Genomic DNA, 23,261 nt, shown 5'->3' on the forward strand with positions numbered 1-23,261 from the left:
GGCGTGGCGAGCAGGAGCCGCGCCGGCCCAGGCGAGGGAACTTCCAGCCAATGGGAGAGCGGCACGGCAGCGCCAGCCGGACGCTAGACACAGACGTGGCCCTAGGCCGCCTGGCCTTGGGTAGATCGGGTCTCTCTCTGGGCAGAGCGTGTGTCCGGCAGAGCTGGGACCGGAAAAAAACCACTCTGGGTCTAGGTTAGGAGTGATGACAGTTAAAAGATACATACTGAAAAGAAGGAAAGGATCATTTCTGTATAAAAGGAACTATTTTTGCATATTGAGGGCAGAAGTTTTATAACTTAGGTGTCTGTTTATGGAGGGGGTGGGATACTACCTTTTAGCTCAAGGAGTGCACAAAACAGTTAACTGCAGGCCACATAAAGATCATAAATCTTTTGATTTAAACACCCAATTTTTAAGAATCGCTCTTGATGCTTGTAAAACGCATATCCCCAGATCCCTCCCTAGACCTATCTAACTCCAGTAGTCTCGGGAATGTGCGTGTAGGTACTCTTGGGCAGTTCTTAGAAACCGGCAGTTTCAGGAAATACTAAATTATGTTATATTGCTTTTGTCTCGGCAATAGGATTTTTTTAAAAGGGGGTGCGGGTTGGGGGTTGGAATCAAGGCTCCCACCACCACCAAATTATTAACCAGATGTATCTAAATATGTCTTCTCTTGTCCCTCCCATCCCACCATCTCTCCTGTGCACCCGCAATTAACGACTTAACCTTTGAGGTGTGGGGTAGATTCCCAGTTAAATCACTTTACTCCTCTATATCTACTTCCTATAATTAAGAAGGTTGCAAATGTTAGCTCTAAAGGGCTATGGCTTTCACATAAAGATTCAACGGTTTAGACGTTTTATTTATTTTGCTTGCTGCACTTGGAGCTGGCTGTAAGGTTTGCTCTAAGTTTAGACCCTATGCCTGTTTCATCAGGGTTTCTGAAAAGCTTGGGAAGCAAGACCTGACTAGACCCCCAAATCAGATATTGGCTGAATGGCCGACCAAGGGAGTGCATAAGAAGGTAAGTTGTCATGTGGCACTCTCAGCACATTTTCAGGGTAAAGGACTTTTTGAAATACAGAGCAGGTGTAAGGGGAACTAAGAAAACACTTGATTACAGCACATGGTAGCTGGCACATAGGAAGGTCCTTACTATTGGCTGAGCCTTGTTCTTTCCCAACATTGAGACATCGAGAGCAGCCCAGGCAGCAAAAAGATTACGAAGACAACTTGAGTCAGGATCTTTAGACTACATAGCTTCTGCTTTTTCCCCTCAGTGAAGGATGCCTGGGGACTGTGCTGGCAGCCCAGCTCCAGCCCTTGATCCTGAACTTCTGCCTTCCCGGAACTTGCAAACTGAATGTGAATATTCAGTTGCATGTTGTATGTTTCCTTCCAGGGCTACTTTATTGCAAATTTTAACTTAAACTTAATCTGGTTAACTGCAGGCCACATTGAGGACAGCTCCTGTCTTGATGTTAGAGAAAAACTCTTATAAAAATAAATATTTTAATAACCAGAGAAAACCATCCAACTCCTGAAAGATGCTTTTCATGGTAAACCTGATGGTTTTCAAAACACTTTGACATGTGTGCTCATTTAATCTTCATAGAAAACATTCCAAGGCTTACTCCACAAGCCATAATGGAAGAAATCAGGTTGGGGGCTCAATTCTCAGAGCCTGTTGACTCTAGGCAGAAAGAGAGTTACTACACTTTAGGGCAATTTGCACTTCAAATAGCTGGCCCTTGAGCAGACAGGTCCCTCGGCTCTTTCCAAGCCATCCAAAGGCAACAGTTTTGACATTAGTGCCCTGCAAGGCATAGCCTAGGCATTAGGATCTAGGTTCAGAAAGTGTTTCCTTCTGGAATGAAACTGAAATGAAAGAAATGGGTTATTTTGTGCTAGTCCTTTCGATTAGGACTCCCCTTAAGGTAAATACAACTGATACTGGGACAACACCCATACCTAATCAGAAAACTCCACCTTAAAAATCAACTCTTTAAGATACAGTTTGATTTGTGACAGGTTTTCCAGTAATCTCACAAGAGCATCAGGGACTGATAAGGAGGCACTTTTTCCTTTACTCTGGGGAATGCCAAAGAGATGACGACTAAGAACTCACATTCAGAAGTCAGGTGTTCAAATAGTAGCTCTGCCCTAAGAGTGACCTTGGGAAGTTACTTTTCTGGACTTGTTTCTTCATCCATAAAATGGGTGAGTGATGAGGACAATGTTTATCACAGTTGTGAATCACATCATACGTGTGTGTGTGTGTGTGTATAGTACTTACACCGTGCTATACAGTGAGCCCTATTTTTAATACTTTTCAACTCTGAACCTTTTAAAACTAGCACCTGGCTGGGCACGGTGGCTCACGCCTGTAATCACAGAACTTTGGGAGGCCAAGTTAGACAGATCACTTAAGGTCAGGAGTTCGAGACCAGCCTTGCTACAATGATGAAACCCCATCTCTACTAAAAATAAAACAATTAGCCAGGTGTAGTGGTGGGCGCCTGTAATCCCAGATACTCAGGAGGCTGAGGCACGAGAATCACTTGAACCCAGGAGGCAGAGGCTGCAGTGAGCTCAGATAGCACCACCACACTCCATCCTGGGCAACAGAGTGAGACTGCATCTCAAAAAAAAAAAAAAAAGATATTTCAAAAGCAGGGGTTTTGCAAAGCTGATGGCCTTAAAAAAAAAAAGTGTATAATTATAGTTCAAACTTATTTGATGGGCAGAAATCCAAGTTTGTCAACATGCTCTGTGAACAAAATACAGGGTACTCCAGAGGCTGAGGCAGGAAGATCCCTTGAGCCAGTAGCTTGAAGTTGCGTTTGCTATGCTCATGGCTGTAAATAGGCAATGCAATTAATTACCTGGGTAAACAGTGAGACTTCATCTCTTTTTTAAAAAGGCATAGGGGACAGGGATTGGTAAAAACAAAAACCAGTACTTCCCCTGTGAAGGGCTATTTGGCAATTCCTAGTGTCAGAAAAAATTACAACAAATTTACTTACAGATCTAACTGGCGTTTATTCATAACTTATGAATGGGCCAGCCTCCATTCTACAAAATAGAATGAAAGCTCCCAATGACAAACAGCAGAATAGTGGGTTTTGTGAGAGTAAGGAAACAAAACAATGAAAAATAACTGATTGGTTAACATCGGGTTACTTTTCTTTAAGGGTTAAAGCAGAAGGGACTTCCTTATTATTCCGATTCAGACAGAGTGGGATTTTCTGTTTTCAGGAAAAACTGATTTCTGTAAAGTTTCCATTTTACTGTGTGGTATTTAATATATGTAACTACTTTGGTCTGCTAGAACCTAGTGCAGAAACTTAATCCACAAAAAACGACCCCCCATAATTTTTGTTTAACATTAGCACAAGTCGCCGGGCGCAGTGGCTCACACCTGTAATCCCAGCACTTTGGGAGGCCGAGCCGGGTGGATCACTTGAGGTCAGAGTTCAAGACCAGCCTGGCCAACATGGTGAAACCCCATCTCTCCTAAAAATACAAAAATCAGCTTGGCATGGTGGCTCGTGCCTGTAGTCCCAGCTACTTGGGAGGCTGAGGCAGGAGAATTGCTTGAACCCAGGAGGCAGAGGTTGCAGTGAGTCGAGATCGTGCCATTGAACTCCAGTCTGATGACACAGTGAGACTATCTCAAAAAAGAAAAAAAAATATACTGAGATTCCCTTCTAGCAGTTCTAATACCAAACCACTGAAACAAATATATCAACTATACATCAAAAATATTCATCATGCACATGCCCATACCATGCTCTAGCCTTTAGGTTACTGATGCTTCCAGAGAATGTAGGAATTCTATAAATCCTTAACCCTTCTTTGAATGAGAGGGCTAGCGCTTTCATAAATTAGCTAATAATGTGACAAATAACAGCAATTTGAATTTTTCTTACAGAATAAAATATACAAATGGAAGAGTTATCTAATTCATGTATTAGGTAGCAGTAGGTAGAAATGGTGAATTCTCTTAAGCCACAGAAACAAGATAGCACATTGTGTGATACACATTGTACAACACTGAGGGTAGGCCACAGTTGTAGATAAGAATTGGTTAAGGGAGATGCTATAATTAGCAAGTGGTTAATGTTCTACTTCCCATGTCCAAAAAGGGACACAATGGTTTTGTTGGTTCTCCAGCCCCTTTCCTTTGAAGAGTAGTAGTTTCTAACCATTCCAAGTTTCTCCAAAGCTCTAGATAAATTCTAGCAGAACTTAGCTGGCCGGGCATGGTGGCTCACACCTGTAATCCCAGCACTCTGGGAGGCTGAGGCAGATGGATCACAAGGTCAGGAGATCAAGACCATCCTGGCTAACATGGTGAAACCCCGTCTCTACTAAAAATACAAAAAATTAGCCTGGCGTGGTGACAGGCACCTGTAGTCCCAGCTACTCGGGAGGCTGAGGCAGGAGAATGGCATGAACCCAGGAGGCAGAGGTTGCAGTGAGCCGAGATTGTGCCACTGCACTCCAGCCTGGGCAACAGAGCGAGACTTTGTCTCAGAAAAAAAAAAAAAAAAAAAAAAAAAACAAAAACACCTAGCAACACAGCAGTTATAAAGGGTTAAACTTTAGCTCTAAACCACTCACCCTCAAATTGGTAGTAAGTACATACTTTTCCAGAATGCATATCAAATATTTTCTGCAGTCTGGGGAAAATGTTCTAAAATTTGTAAATGCCCTTCAAAATATAAGCTATATATTTACAGAATTTCCTTTAAACAAAATAAATTTACTGTATCATTCTGTAAAATGTCTGCAATCTCCAGCTCTTGTGCTAAAATTTAAAGTTATAACATGTAAATATTTCTGTATTTTTGGATTACCTTCCATTGAAGGAACGTGTAATATTAACACATTCACTAGGACAAATGGGTGTTCTTGTATCTCTTCTCTTTCTAGCCACCAAGCAAATCTCTAGGCTGCTAGAATCAGCCCGTCAGTGGCAGAAGTTATGGTTAGAAATCCTCTCCTCTTCATTTTATAAATGGGAAAACTTAAGGAGCCACTAGGGAGTTCTGCAACTCACCAGTCACACGTTAATGGCCAAGAACCCATTCTCCCAAATGCCAACCCAGTACTCTCCACAGAATTAAGCTATATTAGCATCTTAAGCTAAAAACTCTTTCCCTACATCCCTACTGTAAGCCTCAGTAAAATGAGGCTAAATTATCCACCCACCTCCCCGGCCCCGATTCCTATTGGGAAATCTGCATTACCTAAATGCCAGATGTCTTGGGATTTCAAAATAGAATTATCTTATTGAAAAGAGGCTGGTTAACAGAATGGAATAATAAATGACTACTGCTGTGGCTTAGATTTTTGATGACAATGACCTGCTTTGGTTTCCCTAAGAACACCCAAGAGGTGCAATGACAAAAGTACACATTTTTATTAATAGCTGAATTTTAAACAGCAAATGTGTGGAGGTTATTTACTAACCAACAGGAAACACCTGCAGCAGGCTGCATACTTGTAGAGCAGCAAACTTAAGGGAAGTCTGTAATGCTTTACTGTCTTCCTTTTCAAGTCTCTTCACTGCTATGCACATAGTTGAGGGCATAACCTTAAAAGTTTGTAACATAACGAAAACATTTTAAACATCAAACATTGTGCTTTCCCTACTGTGGCACATTTTTAGAGTAAAGCATTTGGCCAACTGGATGTTACAGCACAATGCCTGCTACATTACGTTTAAGCTTCCACTCTAGTTCTGAACCCACCTGACCCCTGGAACAGCTGGAATTACCAAATCAACAGGATATCAGTGTAACTCAATCTTATCTTACGTGGAGAGAACAGACAAAGCAATTAGTTCCTCAAACACCCAATTTACTTGACCAACTTTAAGAATCAAAGACCAACTTTAGAAGTTTAGAAGTTTTTTAAAGCAGACACACATTTAGAATTAAGCTAAATGTGTACCCTCAGTGTTCCCCCATCCTCATCCCCAATTCTCACACACTCCTCCTTTGGTAGCAGAATGGTAAGAAGTGGATGAAACTTGATGCCTGACTACATGGCTCCACTAATTTAGTTAAAAAAAAAAAAAAAAAAAAACCATAAACGTGGGTAGGGAAAGAAATGCTAAATCATACATCCAATTAGCCACTAAGGGTTGGCTATACAGAATTATAGTATGGATATGGAGAAAATGCTAATTGAACTTTTCTAAACAAATAAACATATACAAAATTATTTCTCCAATAGCTTTGATAAGTACTGACTTATTTTATGGGCAGATGATACCAAACTAGCAAAAAGCTTTATGCTAAAAATGTGCCTTTGTGGGAAAACCAGCATTTTCATTCTGAACTGAAGTCAGTAAATAGGCATGTCTTGCAACTTCATTTGCTTAGCAGGGTCTTGGTTTGATTTTTTAAAACTGGATCATAAAATGTTTTACTAGCGCTTGCCACTTAAAGTCCTAAATTTGGTGTACTGTAACCGTTGACAAGTAGTAGCATTTCCCTCGCCCCCAAAAAATCACAATATCAATTCTGTGGATATTTTAAAAGTTTATTTCTATTTTAACTAGCCCACAGACCCAATTCTTTGAGGGCTGAGCTGATTTCTGACAAATGGTCTATAGACCCTCCTCTTGGAAACTTACTATCACCTTCCAAAAAAGTCTGCACCTTCCATCATGATGCACATTTTAAGTTAAAATTGCCAATACAACCCTTAAAATGCAAGTTTATTGAATAAAGCTGAGAAGAGCAGTAAACAGACAAAAAATGCATCCACCTAAATAAAAAAAATTCACATATTTACATAGTTCAGTAACTGTTAAAAGTTTTCACATGCAGAAGTTAATGCACAGGAAAATGTTGGTAATAGCGTCTGGATGTCTTGAAATGCTTAAAGCAATGTATAGACACACAAACACATTAAGGTTTAGCTATAGGTCAATTAATAAACCTATGCAGTCCCCACAAAGTCACACATTCTAGTTCCAATTCCTCCTTTTAGGCACAAGCAAGTTGCCACATTCTTTGTAATGGTTCAGACTGACCATGAATGGTGTTGAACAACAGTAGCAAGTTTAAATATCCCTTCATTTACAGAACCATCCATCTCACCAGGGAAGTATGCAACATGCTTCAAAGAATAAGAAGAGAAATTTAAAAGCCCAGATTCTACTCATAAAAATATGAATGGAGAAAAGCAAGTAGTGTCTGTGCAACACAGTGCAGTATATTGTACAGAATATATTTAAGGCCATGGCAGTCTATAAATTAAAACTGGTATTCATTAAAAGAATGTACTGTTGACTACACTCTGAGTGCTCAACACATTTGGAAATGCAGTCTACGTAAGTGCTGCTTAACAAAAGAAACAAAATCACACACAGTGTGAGGCAACACATAAGCAGGTGTACCATAGAGTTATATCTACTACAGTGGTCTATATGAATAATAATTTACAAATGAACCAGTATTAATATGTCCCTTTATGTATACGGAAGTTGCTAAACTACAAAACATGTCCATTTGAAGTTTTTAGACATCTCTGTATCATAGAAGCAAACAAACAGCATCAGTTCCTCAGTTCTCTGTGTGACTGATTATTAAACAACCTGCAGACGCCGAGCATGATTACATTAGATAGAGCAGGCAGGTCTAGAGTTGTCACAATAATCAAGATGTCTAATGGCACCAGTCAAAAGAGTGCCAAACCTTACATCAATAAGAGAGAAAAATAAAAAGTTTTTATTTGTTTATAAGTATCTGTTGTGCTGAAAGTCAACTTTATGACTGGATATAAAAAGTCAGGAGTTAGAGTGTCATGCAGCAGCACTGATTTAATGACTGGAGATAGAACAAACAGATGTTTGAACAAAGTCTGACATTCTTAACAGGTTTTATTATATTGGGTGGAATGCTCTAAATTCATGAAAGCTTTTGGAAAATCTTCAATTCTCAATCCCTTAAAAAAGTATCCTGAACCGGGAAGAAAAAACAAGCGACAGAAATAATGATCTGGACAGATACAAAACAGGATGCTTTAGTTCCTCCCATATCCCAACTGCCATCTGGTGATAAAGAGTTCTCAGAAAGTAGAATATCTTTAATATTCATCAGGTAGAATCTCACCAGTGTAAAGAACCAACATTGATCTGGTGCCTCCGCTCACTCTCTGCAGACCATTTTGGATTCCTAGGATGTAATTATACATTTCACATGCATTTGTGAGATAAAGTAAACATTATGTTTATATATATCCCACGTAAGTCATTCACGCTTAAAGGTTTTCTAAATACTGTGTGTGGCACTAGAAACTTCATGCTGTATCAAGTCAGTGTCAGTACTAAGCTACTGGACTCTATAATGAAATATTATAGATAGACATTTACTGAAAACCAATATAAAAATCTAGCCCAGAAAGACCAGAATGGAAATACGCAATTTTCTTGATTTAAGATGGTCAAAAGTGTATGGGGGTTTGTTTTGTTTTGTTTTTAAAAGCTCTACACATGGTTTAAGACAGGTATGTGTAAGGAGCCTTTTTGTGTGTGCTGACTTTATCATGACAACTCTAGCTGATTCTTTATGAAGGATTAGGGATACTCATCTTCAGCAGTGCACATGAGAAATAAACTCTGAAAAAGGCAATTTCTTGGGTTTAGGAAGGACCGTATTCTGGGAATTACTTCAGAGGAACGGACAATAATTCTAGGATTATAGCCAAGAAAGACTGGAAGACTTCAGGAGATGCTTCAGCTTCTTCTAGATTTTGAATGCTGAATAAGCCACTGAAGTGTGATATCTAAAGATAGAGGGGAAAAGCGAAGACATTAAAGTTAAAAAACTAAACATCAAACAAGACAATATTTAAAATGCTGCTAATTCAAGGCACCTACTATGCCTGACCTCTTCTGCTTTTCTGCCATCTGTATTCCCATACTCCATTACCTGAACTTAAAGAGAATATGAGGAATTATCAGAGACTGAAGGGTTTTCTGATTTAAAAATTAAGTTGTGTATAGGATGGCTGGTGCCATCTTTTATGCGTTGCCCATACGATTGCAAATTGCCAGGAAGGCAAAAAAAAAAAAAAAAAAAGGAAGAACCCCTGTCTGGCCTCAAGGAACTTTTAAGTATAATACACAGAAAAGATGCAGTAATTATTGGGGCTTGGGGGCCACCCCACAAAATTCCAGGTTAAAAAAAAAACGGCAAAGAATTTTAAAAGGCATGAAACATTGTGGAGCTCTGGATGGGTTCTGAGTGATACAACGTGACTAAAGCAGAGGGATGGGAGAGAAGGCTGTCACTGCCAAGGCTAGCGCAGGATTCACATCATGCCCTTTCAACATCTGGGGCTGGATAATTCTTATCCTCATTTCTTCAAAAGGGTACGTGAGAGTCTATTAGAAGCACCACTCAATTCTCCAAGCCTGAAAGATGAGGGTAAATTCACTACCAGTTTCCCAGCTAATATGCATTAACGAAACAACACAGGGCTGAGCTATGAACAAACGTGGCCTGTTCACCACTGTGGAAACAGTGATTTCACTCAACTACTGAAGAAGCACCTCTGCACCTTAAAATGGGGACAACAGTGCACAATAAGAGCAAAGCCACACTCATTTGAACTGAATGGGAGAAAGGTAAATCTGAAGTGAAATAACCAAATTTAAATATTTAAGAAATCCACGGCTGGGCGCGGTGGCTCACACCTGTAATCCCAGCACTTTGGGAGGCCAAGGTGGGTGGATCACCTGAGGTCAGCAGTTCAAGACCAGCCTGGCCAACATGGTGAAACCCGGTCTCTACTAAAAATACAAAAATTAGCCGAGCATCGTGGCGGGTGCCTGTAATCCAAGCTACTCGGGAGGCTGAGGCAGGAGAATCACTTGAACCCAGGAGGCGGAGGCTGCAGTGAGCCAAGATCGCGCCATTGCACTCCAGCTGGGTCACAAGAGTGAAACTCCATCTCAAAAAAAAAAAAAAAAAAAAAGAAATTCCCTAAAGAACTATACGAAGCCTCTGTGGATACTGATAGAAGTTCATATCCTAAAGACAAATAGATATTTATGAATAGGGAAAAAGACAAAAGAAATAAGATAATCAGATGAACCGATTTATAAAATACTTATTTCGAATCTTACTAGACTAGATCTTATTAGACTGGATCGGTTTCCTTGGGCTTGATAACATTTTAAGTGAGTCAGGAGTACTAAAATTACTACTGAGCTATTTAGCAAACTACTAAGATCAGCCTCAAATAGCAAAAGAAGTCCTCACAGCTCTACTGCACTTCCATACATGAGCCCATATTTTTTTTTTTGTCAGGAAAGCATCCAACTATTTTGTAACAATGGCAAAACAGAAAACATATAGGGAGTAATGGATTTACAAAACAGCACAATGGACTAAAAATTACGGTTAGTGTGACAGGATTTCTCAACCTTGCCACTACTGACATTTTATGTTGGATAATTCTTTGCTGTGGACGCTATAGTATGTTTACCTACATCTCTGGTCTCTACCCACTAGATGCCAGCATCACCCTCCTAGTTGTGACAACCAAAAATGTCTCCAGACATTGTCAAAAGTATCCCGGGGAAAATGCTCCCCATTGAGAACCACTGACGTAGAAATAAATGCTCTCATGGAGCATATCTTAAATTTTAAAAAGGGTTTTCCCCGCCACTTAGAGAAAAAACTTTTAAAAGTAACCACAAGTGCTTGACAAGTCTGTTCTCAAATAAACGCTCCCAATGTAACAAGTGAATTATTCTATCCATTTATAAAGGAAAATTTGTGTATATCAGCTGTTACTAGGGCTGAGACCACCTCGGATGTCTTTAAAGGAAGCCCAAAATCAGTCAGAACAACTATCCACACTTTAAGCTGAATAAAGCATGTTTGTGGCTGGGCATGGTGGCTCATGCCTGTAATCCAGGCACTCTGGGAGGCCAAGGCAGGTGCATCACGTGAGCTCAGGAGTTCAAGACCAGCCTGGTCAACATGGTGAAACCCTGTGTCTACTAAAAATACAAAAATTAGCCAGGCGTGGTAGTGGGCACCTGTAATCCTAGCTACTCAGGAGGCTGAGGCACAAGAATCACTTGAACCCAGGAAGTGGAGGTTGCTGTCAGCTAAAATCTTGCCACTGTACTCCAGCCACAGCAACAGAGTAAGACTACATCTTAAAAAAAATAAAAAATAAATAAAGCCATGTTTGCAGGAGGGGTGGAAGGTGAGTTAGGGAAGGACAGACTGGAATACAAAAGCTAAAGAAAAAATATCAGCATAAACTTTGTAAATATACTATTTTGGTACTATTTATTACATTTTATTCCAATACATTCATGTATCAAATCATCTCACACCAAATTGGTTAAGAAACTGAAGTTGAGCCATACATACCTATTCTGTAAGGATACTATGCTAGAATGTTTAGTGTCCCCCTAAAAAGTCATGTCCATCCAGAACCTCGGAATGTGACTTTTACTAGAAATAGGGTCTCTGCAAGTTATTAGTTAAGATAATGTCATACTGAATTAAGGTAGGCCGTAATCCAGTGACTTCTGTCCTTAGGAAAAGATAATACACTGACAGAGACAACTACAGGGGAGAAGCATGAATGTGAGGCAGAGGCTGGAGTGGTACATCTACAAGTGAAGGAATGCCAAGGATTGCTGGCAACCACCACAAGTTAGAGAGAGGCAAGGGGGGGATCTTCTACAGCTTTCAGAGAGAACACGACCCTGCTGACAACTTGATTTTGGACTTCCAGCCTCCAGAATTTTGAATGACTTAAGTTTCTGCTGTTCCAAGCCATCTCGTTTGTGGTACTTTGTTATGGCAGTTCTAAGAAATTAATATGGGCACTGAGTAAATGAAAGGTATTTTGGGCTTATAATTCCAATAGAGTGCTAACATACTGCAGTAATACACCGGTTCAATAACTAAAAAATTGTTGTAGTGGCTGTAAACTGATTTTTGTAAAGTCTTATTCCATAAATGCCATTTTGTTATAAAGCACAGCTGGACACTAGCTCTGCAAAAATTAATACAATAAATTGGTGTCACATAATCTTAGCCTCAAGACTTTATTGCATTTTCTTCTTTAAATAGCACAAAGAAGATTCAGGATGTTATACATTAAGTCCTCACTTAACATCATTGACAGGTTCTTGGAAACTGCCACTTTAAGTGAAACGGTGTATAACAAAACTATTTTTTTTCTCATTAACATTGTAACACTGAACAAAATGAGGGCCTACTGTATGTCATTTCACTTAAAAGTACAATTTCCTCTTTTTAAAAAATGTTTTGCTGTTCAACAGTTTGACAACATATAGGCCGGGCTCACACCTGTAATCCCAACACTTTGGCAGGCTGAGGCAGGTGGATCATTTGAGGTCAGGAGTTCAAGACCAGCCTGGGCAACATGGTGAAACCCTGTTGCTATTGAAAATACAAAAATTAGCTGGGCGTGGTGGTGCACGTCTGTACTCCCAGCTACTCAGGAGGCTGAGGCACAAGAATCACTTGAACCCGGGAGGCAGAGGTTGCAGTAAGCTGAGATCACGCCACTGTACTCCAGCCAGGGTGAAGGAGTGAGACTGTCTCAAAAATATATATATATAATATATGTTATATATAGTATATTTTATATATAAATATATATAAAATATTACATATATTAGATATTAGATATTAGATATATTTTATATATATTTATATGAGAGAGAGAGACAGAGAGATAAAACTGCAATTTCCAAGAAGCCATCAATAATGTAAAGTGAAGATTCACTATATTTGTTGTCAAAAGGTATAACATCTATTCTTTTTTCTCAAGCAAAAGCAACAGTATTCTGTAAAGGAAGTCACTTAATGAGAAATCGAGATAATAAGCTGTAAGAAGCACAGACATTCCTTCCAATGATACCCATTTCTTCCAAAATTACCAGTCATTTCTTACCTATATTATCCTTTTCTTTGCAAGAAATTGAATAGCAGCAAATTTCTCTATCCTGAATAGCAGACAGATTCCTATGAGAAGAAGAGGATAAGTTTGTGCTTAGAACAGCTGTCATACTTATCACTTTGTTCAATTTTACTCATTACTTTTATTACTATACTGAAGAAATCATTGTAGCAATCCTAAAATGTTAGGATTCACTTCTCTGATAGGCTAAAATTTATCTATCTAAAAAATATGGCTATGATCATTAGGAATAACATAACAAGTGGACAAAATATGGTAATTTAGAAGCAAATTATTAAAATAGCATATTCAAGACATACATTTTTTCAATTAGCTGTTTCTCATCCAAGGCATTAGGAAGATCTCTCTTGTTTCCAAGCACTAGCACCTTTAAAAAGAAAAGATATTAAGAGCACACTTTTATGTAAGAAAAAGTCACAGAAGTTTATCATCTTGATAGGTGAAGACATAAAATTAAGATGTTAACACATTCCACAATATTAAGGCATTTTGTGGTGGCCTATCTCATTCATTTCATTGCTTATACTGGTATTCGCTAAACTCCTACAATGGAAGTGCCCTTAATTCAGTGTGTGGCTGCCAACTTCTATTTAAAATATTCTGAGTCTATGCTATGCATTCTGCTATTCTTTTATTATTATTATTTTGAGACGGAGTCTCGCTCTGTCATCCAAGCCAGAGTGCAGTGGCGTGATCTCGGCTCACTACAAGCTCCACCTCCCAGGTTCACGTCATTCTCCTGCCTCAGCCTCCCGAGTAGCTGAGACTACAGGCATCTGCCACCACGCCTGGCTAATTTTTTGTGGTAGAGACGGGGTTTCACCGTGTTAGCCAGGATGGTCTCTCGATCTCCTGACCTCATGACCCGCCCATCTCGGCCTCCCAAAGTGCTGGGATTACAAGCGTGAGCCACCGCGCCCAACCACATTCTGCTATTCTTAATACAGGTTTAGTATGCCTTATCCAAAATACCTGGGACCAGAAGTGTTTCGAATTTTGGAATTTTTTTTGGATTTGCATTATATACTTACTGGTTGAGCATTCCTAATCCAAATGCAAATTCCTGAATGTATTCGAGAGACTGGCCTCTTCTCAGTTTCCCACTTCCTCCCACCCAAAGACCTTTACCTGGAACTCTCTTCTCCTCCAGCTGTCATATACCTCACATTCGTATGTATCCCTCAGATCTCAGCTCAAGCATTACTTCCTCGTGAATCCCTCCTTCTTCCTGCAAACTAGATCAAATCTCCCCTCTAAATTACAACTCTCATAGCCCCTTGCACCTTTCTTCCTAGCACTTAAAGCTGCATTATTCAGAGTATCTACCTTTCCCACTAAACCATAAGGTCCATGACGGCAAAGAGTATGTTTCCACTGATTTCTGTTCATCACTCTATCTCTGGGCCTAAGCACTGCTCCTGATGCACAGTAGTTTAGTAGATATCTGGTTACGAGATTCATATTTACCACAATGCCCAGTATATGGCAGATACACGGTAAACAAGTCTTCCAGATTTTAAAAAAGAAGATGTTACTGATTTCAAACATAATTAATATCATTGTATAATTACCATAATGAATATCATTATATAATTACAATGTAAAATAACAAGTATTCCGTACTTACTGGAATTCCTTGTAACTGTGGTTTATCTAGAAGATTATGTAGCTCATTTCGGGAAGCTTCTATCTTTTCACGATCTGCAGCATCTATCATGTAACTTAAAAAAATGAAGTGATCTCAACATACCTTCTCTATATGACTTGATGACGACAACTGGTATTACTGATTTTTAATTTTCGTAAGATTTACATTATTGAAATTGTTAACCAAAATAAACTATGTCCTAAAGAAAGGCTCAGCACTCTTTAATACTTTTTAACTAGACTGTTTTTAGAGAGTAATACATGATAGTAAAACATGTATACCCCTTAGCTCTTGGCTCCATAAACAAAAAACATAAAGATCTTATTCTATGATTAATTTTTTTAAATCCCATGTTAATGGACTTGCACTAGGATATTAGCTAAGAAAGACTTTCATTTTCAAGATAAAAATTGAGCCTCCAGAAATACTAAAATAAACTTTCTTCTTTGATGCCTAAATTGATTTAAAAGCAAACAAACAAAAAAAAACCCACTTACACAATAGCATTGACTCCTCTGCAATACCGCTCCCACATGCTTCGAAATCGGGGTTGTCCTCCTATGTCCCATATCTTTAAACCAAAACAAGGCAATTCTTAATAAAGATATTTTAAATAAATGATTGAAAGAGGAAGTAACAGAAAATGAAAAAGATCAGAAAGATACACTTATTTCTACAACGTTAGAGGCAAAGTGCTCCTGAAAAACTTGACTTCAAACAAGCTCTTAATATGGGAATTCTTGGGGTCACTTCTAAACTTGAAGTCCGTATTTAATACATTTACAATACATCTAAAAGTTTGCTTGAGCAAAGATTTGGTTTATGTGCAACAGTTTGCCTGTTAACTAATATACTTCTATTACTGAAAACATGTCTTTATAACAATTTAAAAGTTACAGGACCATGCACCATCCAGATTTGAATGCCAAGACAGAAAATAGCAATTCAGAATCTATTAAAGCTTAATTGTCTGATTTGTTCTACATTAATGCCTAACCTTTTTAAATTATCCTGTAAATAAGTAGCCAACATTTCCACATAGGTGTTTTTCTTATATAAAAATATTTTGGTTGGGCATGGTGGCTCACGCCTGTAATTCCAGCACTTTGGGAGGCTGAGGCAGGTGGATCACTTGAGGTCAGGGTTCGAGACCAGCCCAGTCAACATGGTGAAACCTCATCTCTACTAAAAATACAAAAAATTAGCCAGGTGTGGTGGCAGGTGCCTGTAATCCCAGCTACTCGGGGGCTGAGGCAAGAGAACCACTTGAACCCAGGAAGTGGAGATTGCAGTGAGCTGAGATCACACCATTGCACTCCAGCCTGGGCAACAAGAGTGAAACTCCATCTCAAAAAAATAAAAATTATTTTATCCATATGAAAGCCACCATCCATATTGTGTCTACTCCATAGGGCATCACACTAGACATTGGGTTACATCAAAGTCTCAAATCATGGCATTTATCTTCAAGAGGTTTCCAATTTAACTACAGAACTGGTAACAAGCATAAAGAAACATGCACATGACGGAATCTGGAACTTCATTAGATGAGCCACAGAGAAAGTGAACAGCTTCTGTGAACCACAATAATTGGGCAAAATGGACATTAAGCCTCAGGCCATAGATTTTATTTTTGAAAAACAAAATAGATTAAAAATCTATTCTTGGCCAGGCATGGTGGCTCACGACTGTAATCCCAGCACTTTGGAGAGGCTGTGGCAGGCAGACCATTTGAGGTTAGGAGTTGAGACGAGCCTAATAGACATGGTGAAACCCTGTCTCTACTAAAAATACAAAAAATTAGCTGGGCGTGGTGGCACAAGTCTGTAATCTTAGCTATTCTGGAGGCTGAGGCAGGAGAATCACTTGAACCCGGGAGGCGGAGGTTGCAGTGAGTGAAGATTGTACTACTGCACTCCAGCCTGGGTGAAAGAGCAAAACTCTGCTTCAAAAAAAAAAAAAGAACAACAACAACAACAAAAACTATTCTTTTGAAACATGCACATTCATTACTGAAAAACTGCAAATTTTCAGTAAAAACACAGAGATTAAACAGAATAATTTCTAGGTGTTTATGCTAACAATTTAAATTGCATATGGCAAGAAATAACATACCTTTATTGTGACGTTACCTTTAGTTACCTTCCTCATGTTGAAGCCCACTGTGGGTATCATATCTTCACTGAATTGACCTGACTGAACAAAATAAAACATTTGAGGTTAGACTAATCAACATTTATAATGACACTGCATAAACTTCTAATATCAACATTGCATTTGTACCCATTTTAGTAAATATTTTTTTACCATTGGTAACCATCCACTTTAAGAATATGTTCCTTATGGCCATAATTCTTGAAGAGATGCATTATTTTTGTCCCAACAAAGATAAATTCTCCCATCTAAAAAAGGTATTTTTGAAACTAATGTAATTTTTCACATATTTCCTTATGTTAAAAAATTTTTTATATTACAAATACATATGAAAATTTATAAATGTGTTCACCTGATGTACATTTTCACACACAAAGTAGATGAAATCAAGTATCAAACTTTCAGCATTTAAATTATTCTGACAATAACTATTAAAATTCACTGCTAAATAGCATTTCCAAGTCTGTCTTTTAATAAGGCTTATAAAATATTTTGCCATACAGAAGTTTTTCCTTTTATGTAATCAATTTTGTTCTCTTTTTGGTTTCTAATCTCAATGTCATGAAATCAAAATTAAATTCTTCTAATACTATGTGACTTTTTCAAATTTAAAACATGTATCCAACTGGAATATGACGATACACAGTACTAAAGGAAAGTCTCTTTTTCCAAATAGATAACCAACAATCATCCCACCACTAATTAAAAAATCTGTCTTTGGCTGGGCGTGGCTCATGCCTGTACCCCCAGCACTTTGGGAGGCCAAGGTGGGTGGATCACCTGAGGTCAGGAGTTCAAGACTGGCCTGGCCAACATGATGAAACCCGTCTCTACTAAAATACAAAAATCAGCCAGGGATGATGGCAGGTGCATGTAATCCCAGCTACTCGGGAGGCTGAGGCAGGAGAATCGCCTGAACCCAGGAGGCAGAGGTTGTAGTAAGCTGAGATCACACCAGTGCACTCCAGCCTGGGTGACAGTGTGACATTCCATCTTAAAAAAAAAAAAAAAAAAGGTCTATCCTTTACCAACTAATTAAAAATTATACATCAGGCCGGGTGTGATGGCGCACACCTGTAATCCCAGTACTTTGGGGGGCCAAGGCGGGTGGATCACTTGAGGTCAGGAGTTCACGGCCAGCCTGGCCAACATGCTGAAACCTTGCCTCTGCCAAAAATGCAAAAAAAATTAGCCAGGTGTGGTGGCATGCACCTGTAATCCCAGCTACTTGGGAGGCTGTGGCAGGAGGATCACTTGAACCTGAGAGGTAGATGTTGCAGTGAGCCGAGATTGTGCCACTGCCAGCCTGGGCAACAGAGTGAGACTCTATCTCCAAATAAATAAATAATAAGTGATATGTCAAACACCATAGACAGACAGTTCTGTATCTGGGTCCTCAATTCTTTTCCATTACTCTGTTTATTCCTGAATAAACACTAGATTTATTACTATAATTTATACTAGGTATTATTGTATACAGCTGATTAAAAATTTGAGATTTTTTGGTATTATCTTTATTCATCACCCACATTCCAAATAAACTTCAGAGATTAATAATTTTGTTAAAATACTGACTGGAATTACACTAAATATATTAATTTGAGAAAAATCACACTTAACTCAATATGTAACTACTATCAGGTCTTTTCATTCAGGCATATATTTGACCAGTTAGTCATCCCAATCTTTTATATTCTTCAGTAAAGTATCACAATTCTCTTATGCCTTACCATATTCTTGTCATATTCTCTATTTTGACTGCTCTTGTGAAGTACATCTTAATGAGTCACAATTAATACTGATTTTATGCATTTATATTTTAGTTATGTTAGCAAATTTCTCAGTTTATTTCTCAGTTGAGTTTACTATTAAATTTTAGGCTAACAACCCAGGATTAACAAACACCTCAACAAGGGACTGGTTAAACAAACAGGACTATTTTCACGGCCTTAACACCGGGTAATTGTTTGCTATGGCCTCATGCTAGCCACATACACATGTATTCCAAAATTGTCTTAAGTCTTGAGCACAATGAATTCCAACTGTACAAACAACTTCCTCTACAGAACTCGAATTCTGCCTCTTTTAACCGTTCAGTGCAGTTTTATTAATATCAGAAAAAAATGTTAACACAACTGTAATCACTAATTTCACTTATATAAGACATTATCATTATAATTCTCTGGACTTTCGTGTATGTGATTATACGTGAAAATCTAGTCATTATATCAAAACTCGTTGTATCAAAACTAAGCCATGATAAAAGATAAATGGCCAATAAAGTCATGAAAAGATGTTCAACTCATTAATCATTAGGGAAATGCAAATCAAACCCACAAAGAGATACCACCTAACATCCAGTAGGATGGCTACTATTAAGAAAAAAAAAAAAAAAAACACAGAAAGTCAGCACTGTAAAGAATGCAGAGAAATAGGAACTCTTGTATACTGCTGGCAGGAAGATAAAATGGTACAGCTAATATGAAAAATGGTACAGCAGTTCCTCAAAATCTAAAAATAGAATTATCATATGATCCAGCAATTCAACTTCTGAATATACACTCAAAAGAAATGAAGACATTTCGCTAAGTGAAATGAGCCAGAAGTCTCTCTCTCTCCCTCTCATACACACACACACACACACACACACACACACAGTATTTCCATTTATGAGGTACCTAAAGTACTCAAGTTCATAAAGACAGAAGATACTTATTTGCTTAATGGGTATGGAATTTCAGTTTGAAAAGATAAAAAATTTCTAGAAGCGGACAGTGGGATGGTTACACAATGTGAATGTACTTAACACTACTGAATTGCACAATTGAAAATGATTAAGATGATACATTGTGTTTTGCGTATTTTACCAAAATTTTTTAAAAACTAGTCATGATATAGGGAAGGACAATTATCATTACCATTTTATAGAACAGGTAGTAGAGTCCCAAGGTCACATGGCTAAATCATGATTATATTTTTCTTAAATATTTTCATTATAATTATATTTATTGTGATAGGCTTTAATCTCTAAGGAGAGATCTACGTGAGATAATGCTCATTTATTTCATATCTTTAGGTGTTTTACTTAATGAAAAGGCAGGAAATAGTAGCTAAACTTTTTAGGTACCAAACTTTATAATTAGCTTGCATAGAAAGCTTTCTAAAAGGCAATACACACTTGGCTAACTTCCCACAAACAATCTATAGAACATGATTTAATGTGTTCTCAATGTTTCAGGGTCATTTTATCTATTGCAAAACAAGAAAACTAAATTAGACAACACTCAAGGGCCCTCCCTTTTGGAGGTAAAATTTTATGATTATGAATATCCACTACAGCACCCCTTTGTAATGAAATAATGTAGGGGCTGCCATTATACTGGAGTACCCCTGAGCTTTCTCAGGGGTTCATTTATCTCTTTTCTTTACCTCGGCCGACGCTAACAACTTTCCTGTAATTCAGTTGCTACTGCTAACATGCAAAAACTGAAAATCAGCTAATCAAGTCCTTGAGCTTTTACTCCAAAAAATCTTGAGTACAGCAAGATATTCAAAAACTATTTGTTGAACAAAGTAAGAGTTATTAGGGCCGGGCATAGTGGCTCAAGCTTCTAATTCCAGCACTTTGGGAGGCTGAGACAGGCAGGTTGCTGCGGCCCAGGAGTTCAAGACTAGCCTGGGTGACATGGCAAAACCTTCTCTCTACAAAAAACACAAAAATTAGCTGGGCATGGTTATATGTACCTGTAGTCCCAGCTACTAGGGAAGCTGAGGTGGGAGGATTGCTTGAGCCTGGGAGGTGGAGGTTGAGCTCTTAAGAACAATATGACTTTAAGCCAAGATTGTGCCACTGTACTACGGCCTAGACAACAGAGTGAGAGCATGTCTCAAAAAAACAAACAAACAAAAAACCATAGGTCATGAAGGAGGAAAATGATGGAACTCTTCTGCCAATAAAGTGCTTAACTTTGATGCATGAATTTTGTGCAATAATTACTTTATGGACCTGGAAATATTTTCTACTTCTTTCCTAGTGTCCAATCTTAATCATCACTTTTCAAAGCTTGCGTTGAACAACTATAACCACTCAGTCGGCAGTTGGGCAATAGATACCTGAGAATTTATGTCTGAGCTGTCAAGAAGCTGCTTAATTAAGACTACAGGTTTGGGAAACAGATGTTTAGAAAATACTACTTAGTGGTGTATCATTCTACTTATTTTAACAAATTTAACAAACACATAATACTAAGCACTTAATACTCATCAGCATAGTTTAATCCTTATGACAACCCAATGAAATGAGTAGCATTATCTTCATTTCTCAAATGAGAAAAACAAGGCAATGTCAGATTAAGTCACTTGCCTAAAGTCATATTGTTCTTAAGATCTGGATAGTTATGAGTTAATCTGACTTGGGGGGAAGAGTAGAGACATAAAAATACGTAGTCCCTCCTTATCCTTGGGGGATACATTCCAAGAACCCCAGTGGATGTCTGACATCACAGATAGAACTTAACCCTATGTACACTATGTTTTTTCCAATACATACATACCTATGATAAAGCTTAATTTATAAATTAGGCACAGTACTCTTCTGCTTTGGAGTCATTATTTCAGAGGTTGATCATATGTACTGAAACTGGAAAGCAAAACCATGGATAAGAGGGACCAGCGCATGCTTTCATGCCTGCCTTCTTAAATGCCATGATCACACGTGGCACTCGCTGTGATTTTGTGATGGTAGATGGAGCTGTCACTGTCACAATGCTTACCCTCCTGTAAGACAAACTTGCAAGGTAGTGTACCTGGAATTTGGTTGAACAAAATGAATCTGAAGCAAAATAAGATGGTGAAAAGAAGACTATTCTCAAAGTCAGGGCATCTTATTACCAATTATGCTACTTACTAACCAGATGCAAGTCATGTGACGTTGGGATTCAGCTTCCTTATCTAGAAAAAGGACATTGGAAGAGTATCTCCAAAGTCACTTCCAGACCTAACATTTATGGTTTTATGTTCTATTCATAGGCTGTTCATTTAAAATACAGGTAAGCAAGGAGATGAATGCTACAACAGCAGAAAAATGTGGCTCTTCCCAAATTCATTAGCATACCAAAGGCTAAAGCAGACCTTGTCCCAGAAAGTTCTATCAGTGCCAACTCCACTTTGCAGCACTCACCTAAATTTTCTACTAGAGATCTCGAAATTAGACAAATGGAAAATGGTAAAAACCGTACAGAGAGCAATCAAAATTAACAGCAGGAAGACTGAAGACATGAGGTGGTGAACCTCTAATAGTGAAAAGACACTTTACTAAAGATATCTTAAGACAGCCGGGCGTAGTGTCTCACGCCTGTAATCCCAGCACTTTGGCAGGCCAAGGCAGGTGGACTGCCTGAGCTCAGGAGTTCAAGACCAGCCTGGGCAACGTGGTGAAACCTCACCTGTACTAAAATATAAAAAGTTAGCTGGGCATGGTGGAGCATGCCTGTAGTCCCAGCTACTCTGGAAGCTGAGGCAATCGCTTGAACCCAGGAGGCGGAGGTTGCAGTGAGCTGAGATCGCACCACTGCACTCCAGCCTGGGCCACAGAGCATTACCAAAAAAAAAAACAAAAGATACCAGCCAGGCGTGGTAGCTCACGCCTGTAATCCCAGCACTTTGGGAGGCCAAGGCGGGTGGATCATGAGGTCAAGGGATCGAGACCATTTGGGCCAACATGGTGAAACCCTGTCTGTACAAAAAAATACAGAAATTAGCTGGGCGTGGTGGCGCGTGCCTGTAGTCCCAGCTACTCAGGAGGCTGAGGCAGGAGAATTGCTTGAATCCAGGAAGTGGAGGTTGCAGTGAGCCGAGATCATGCCACTGCACTCCAGCTTGGTGACAGAGCGAGACTCCGTCTCAAAAAAAAAAAAAAAAAAGGATACCTTAAGACAATAGAAATGGGTGAGGGGTGGATGCAACTATTCTTTGTAAACAGGTTAATATACCAGAGATGTACTGTGCACTGACTGCTTGTAAACAGTGATATCTGACACTGGAAAGAACACAGTGAAATCCTCTTCATATGTTTTAATGCTTTCAAAGTAGAGTAGTACTAAATGGATTAGGTTAGATTTTACAATTGCTCTTTTAAATGAAGACATGCAGAAAGCAAGCTATTAACAACAACATGGGAAATGAAGTTTCTCTTTGCTTGACCTGTCCATCTATAGCAGCGGTTCAATCCAATACAATAAACTTAAAAAGACAAATAGAAAAACACCTACTTTAACAAACGTCTCACAGTTTTTTTCTCTAAGAATCATTTTTTAAGGGTGTGGTTATCAAGCCACTTTATGAAGACAGAATGACATATGGAACATGACAAAGCCTCATACTAATTTTTTTCTTTTGGTACAGTACAGAAGAAGCTACTTTTCACATGCTAAGCAGAGTGGTCTTTTCTTTT

The 23,261-nt window shown here is 38.7% G+C and overlaps 2 protein-coding genes across 5 annotated transcripts in view; both read right to left on the reverse strand.

Moving 5' to 3' along the window:
• The window catches only part of EDEM1 (ER degradation enhancer, mannosidase alpha-like 1), a 34,048-nt gene extending 32,659 nt beyond the window's left edge, over positions 1-1,389 (reverse strand). Inside the window, exon 1 of the mRNA XM_011965461.1 lies at positions 1,231-1,389. Coding sequence (XP_011820851.1) covers positions 1,231-1,389 — 159 coding nt within the window. The remainder of the gene's footprint in view (positions 1-1,230) is intronic.
• A 5,156-nt stretch (positions 1,390-6,545) lies between these two features.
• Positions 6,546-23,261, reverse strand: part of ARL8B (ADP-ribosylation factor-like 8B) — a 54,806-nt gene continuing 38,090 nt past the window's right edge. Inside the window, exons 2-7 of one of the 4 annotated variants that reach the window (XM_011965448.1) lie at positions 16,772-16,852; positions 15,154-15,227; positions 14,636-14,729; positions 13,308-13,375; positions 12,982-13,052; positions 6,546-8,811 (exon numbers count right to left, since the gene is read on the reverse strand). In XM_011965448.1, the coding sequence (XP_011820838.1) occupies positions 8,762-8,811; positions 12,982-13,052; positions 13,308-13,375; positions 14,636-14,729; positions 15,154-15,227; positions 16,772-16,852 (438 nt within the window). In that variant the 3' untranslated portion in view covers positions 6,546-8,761. Of the gene's footprint in view, positions 8,812-12,981; positions 13,053-13,303; positions 13,376-14,635; positions 14,730-15,153; positions 15,228-16,771; positions 16,853-23,261 lie in introns of all 4 variants that reach the window. The other 3 variants (XM_011965450.1, XM_011965451.1, XM_011965449.1) reach the window with 3 other exon arrangements.

Source organism: Mandrillus leucophaeus, unplaced genomic scaffold (assembly GCF_000951045.1).
Source record: "Mandrillus leucophaeus isolate KB7577 unplaced genomic scaffold, Mleu.le_1.0 Scaffold727, whole genome shotgun sequence".
Taxonomy (NCBI): domain Eukaryota; kingdom Metazoa; phylum Chordata; class Mammalia; order Primates; family Cercopithecidae; genus Mandrillus; species Mandrillus leucophaeus.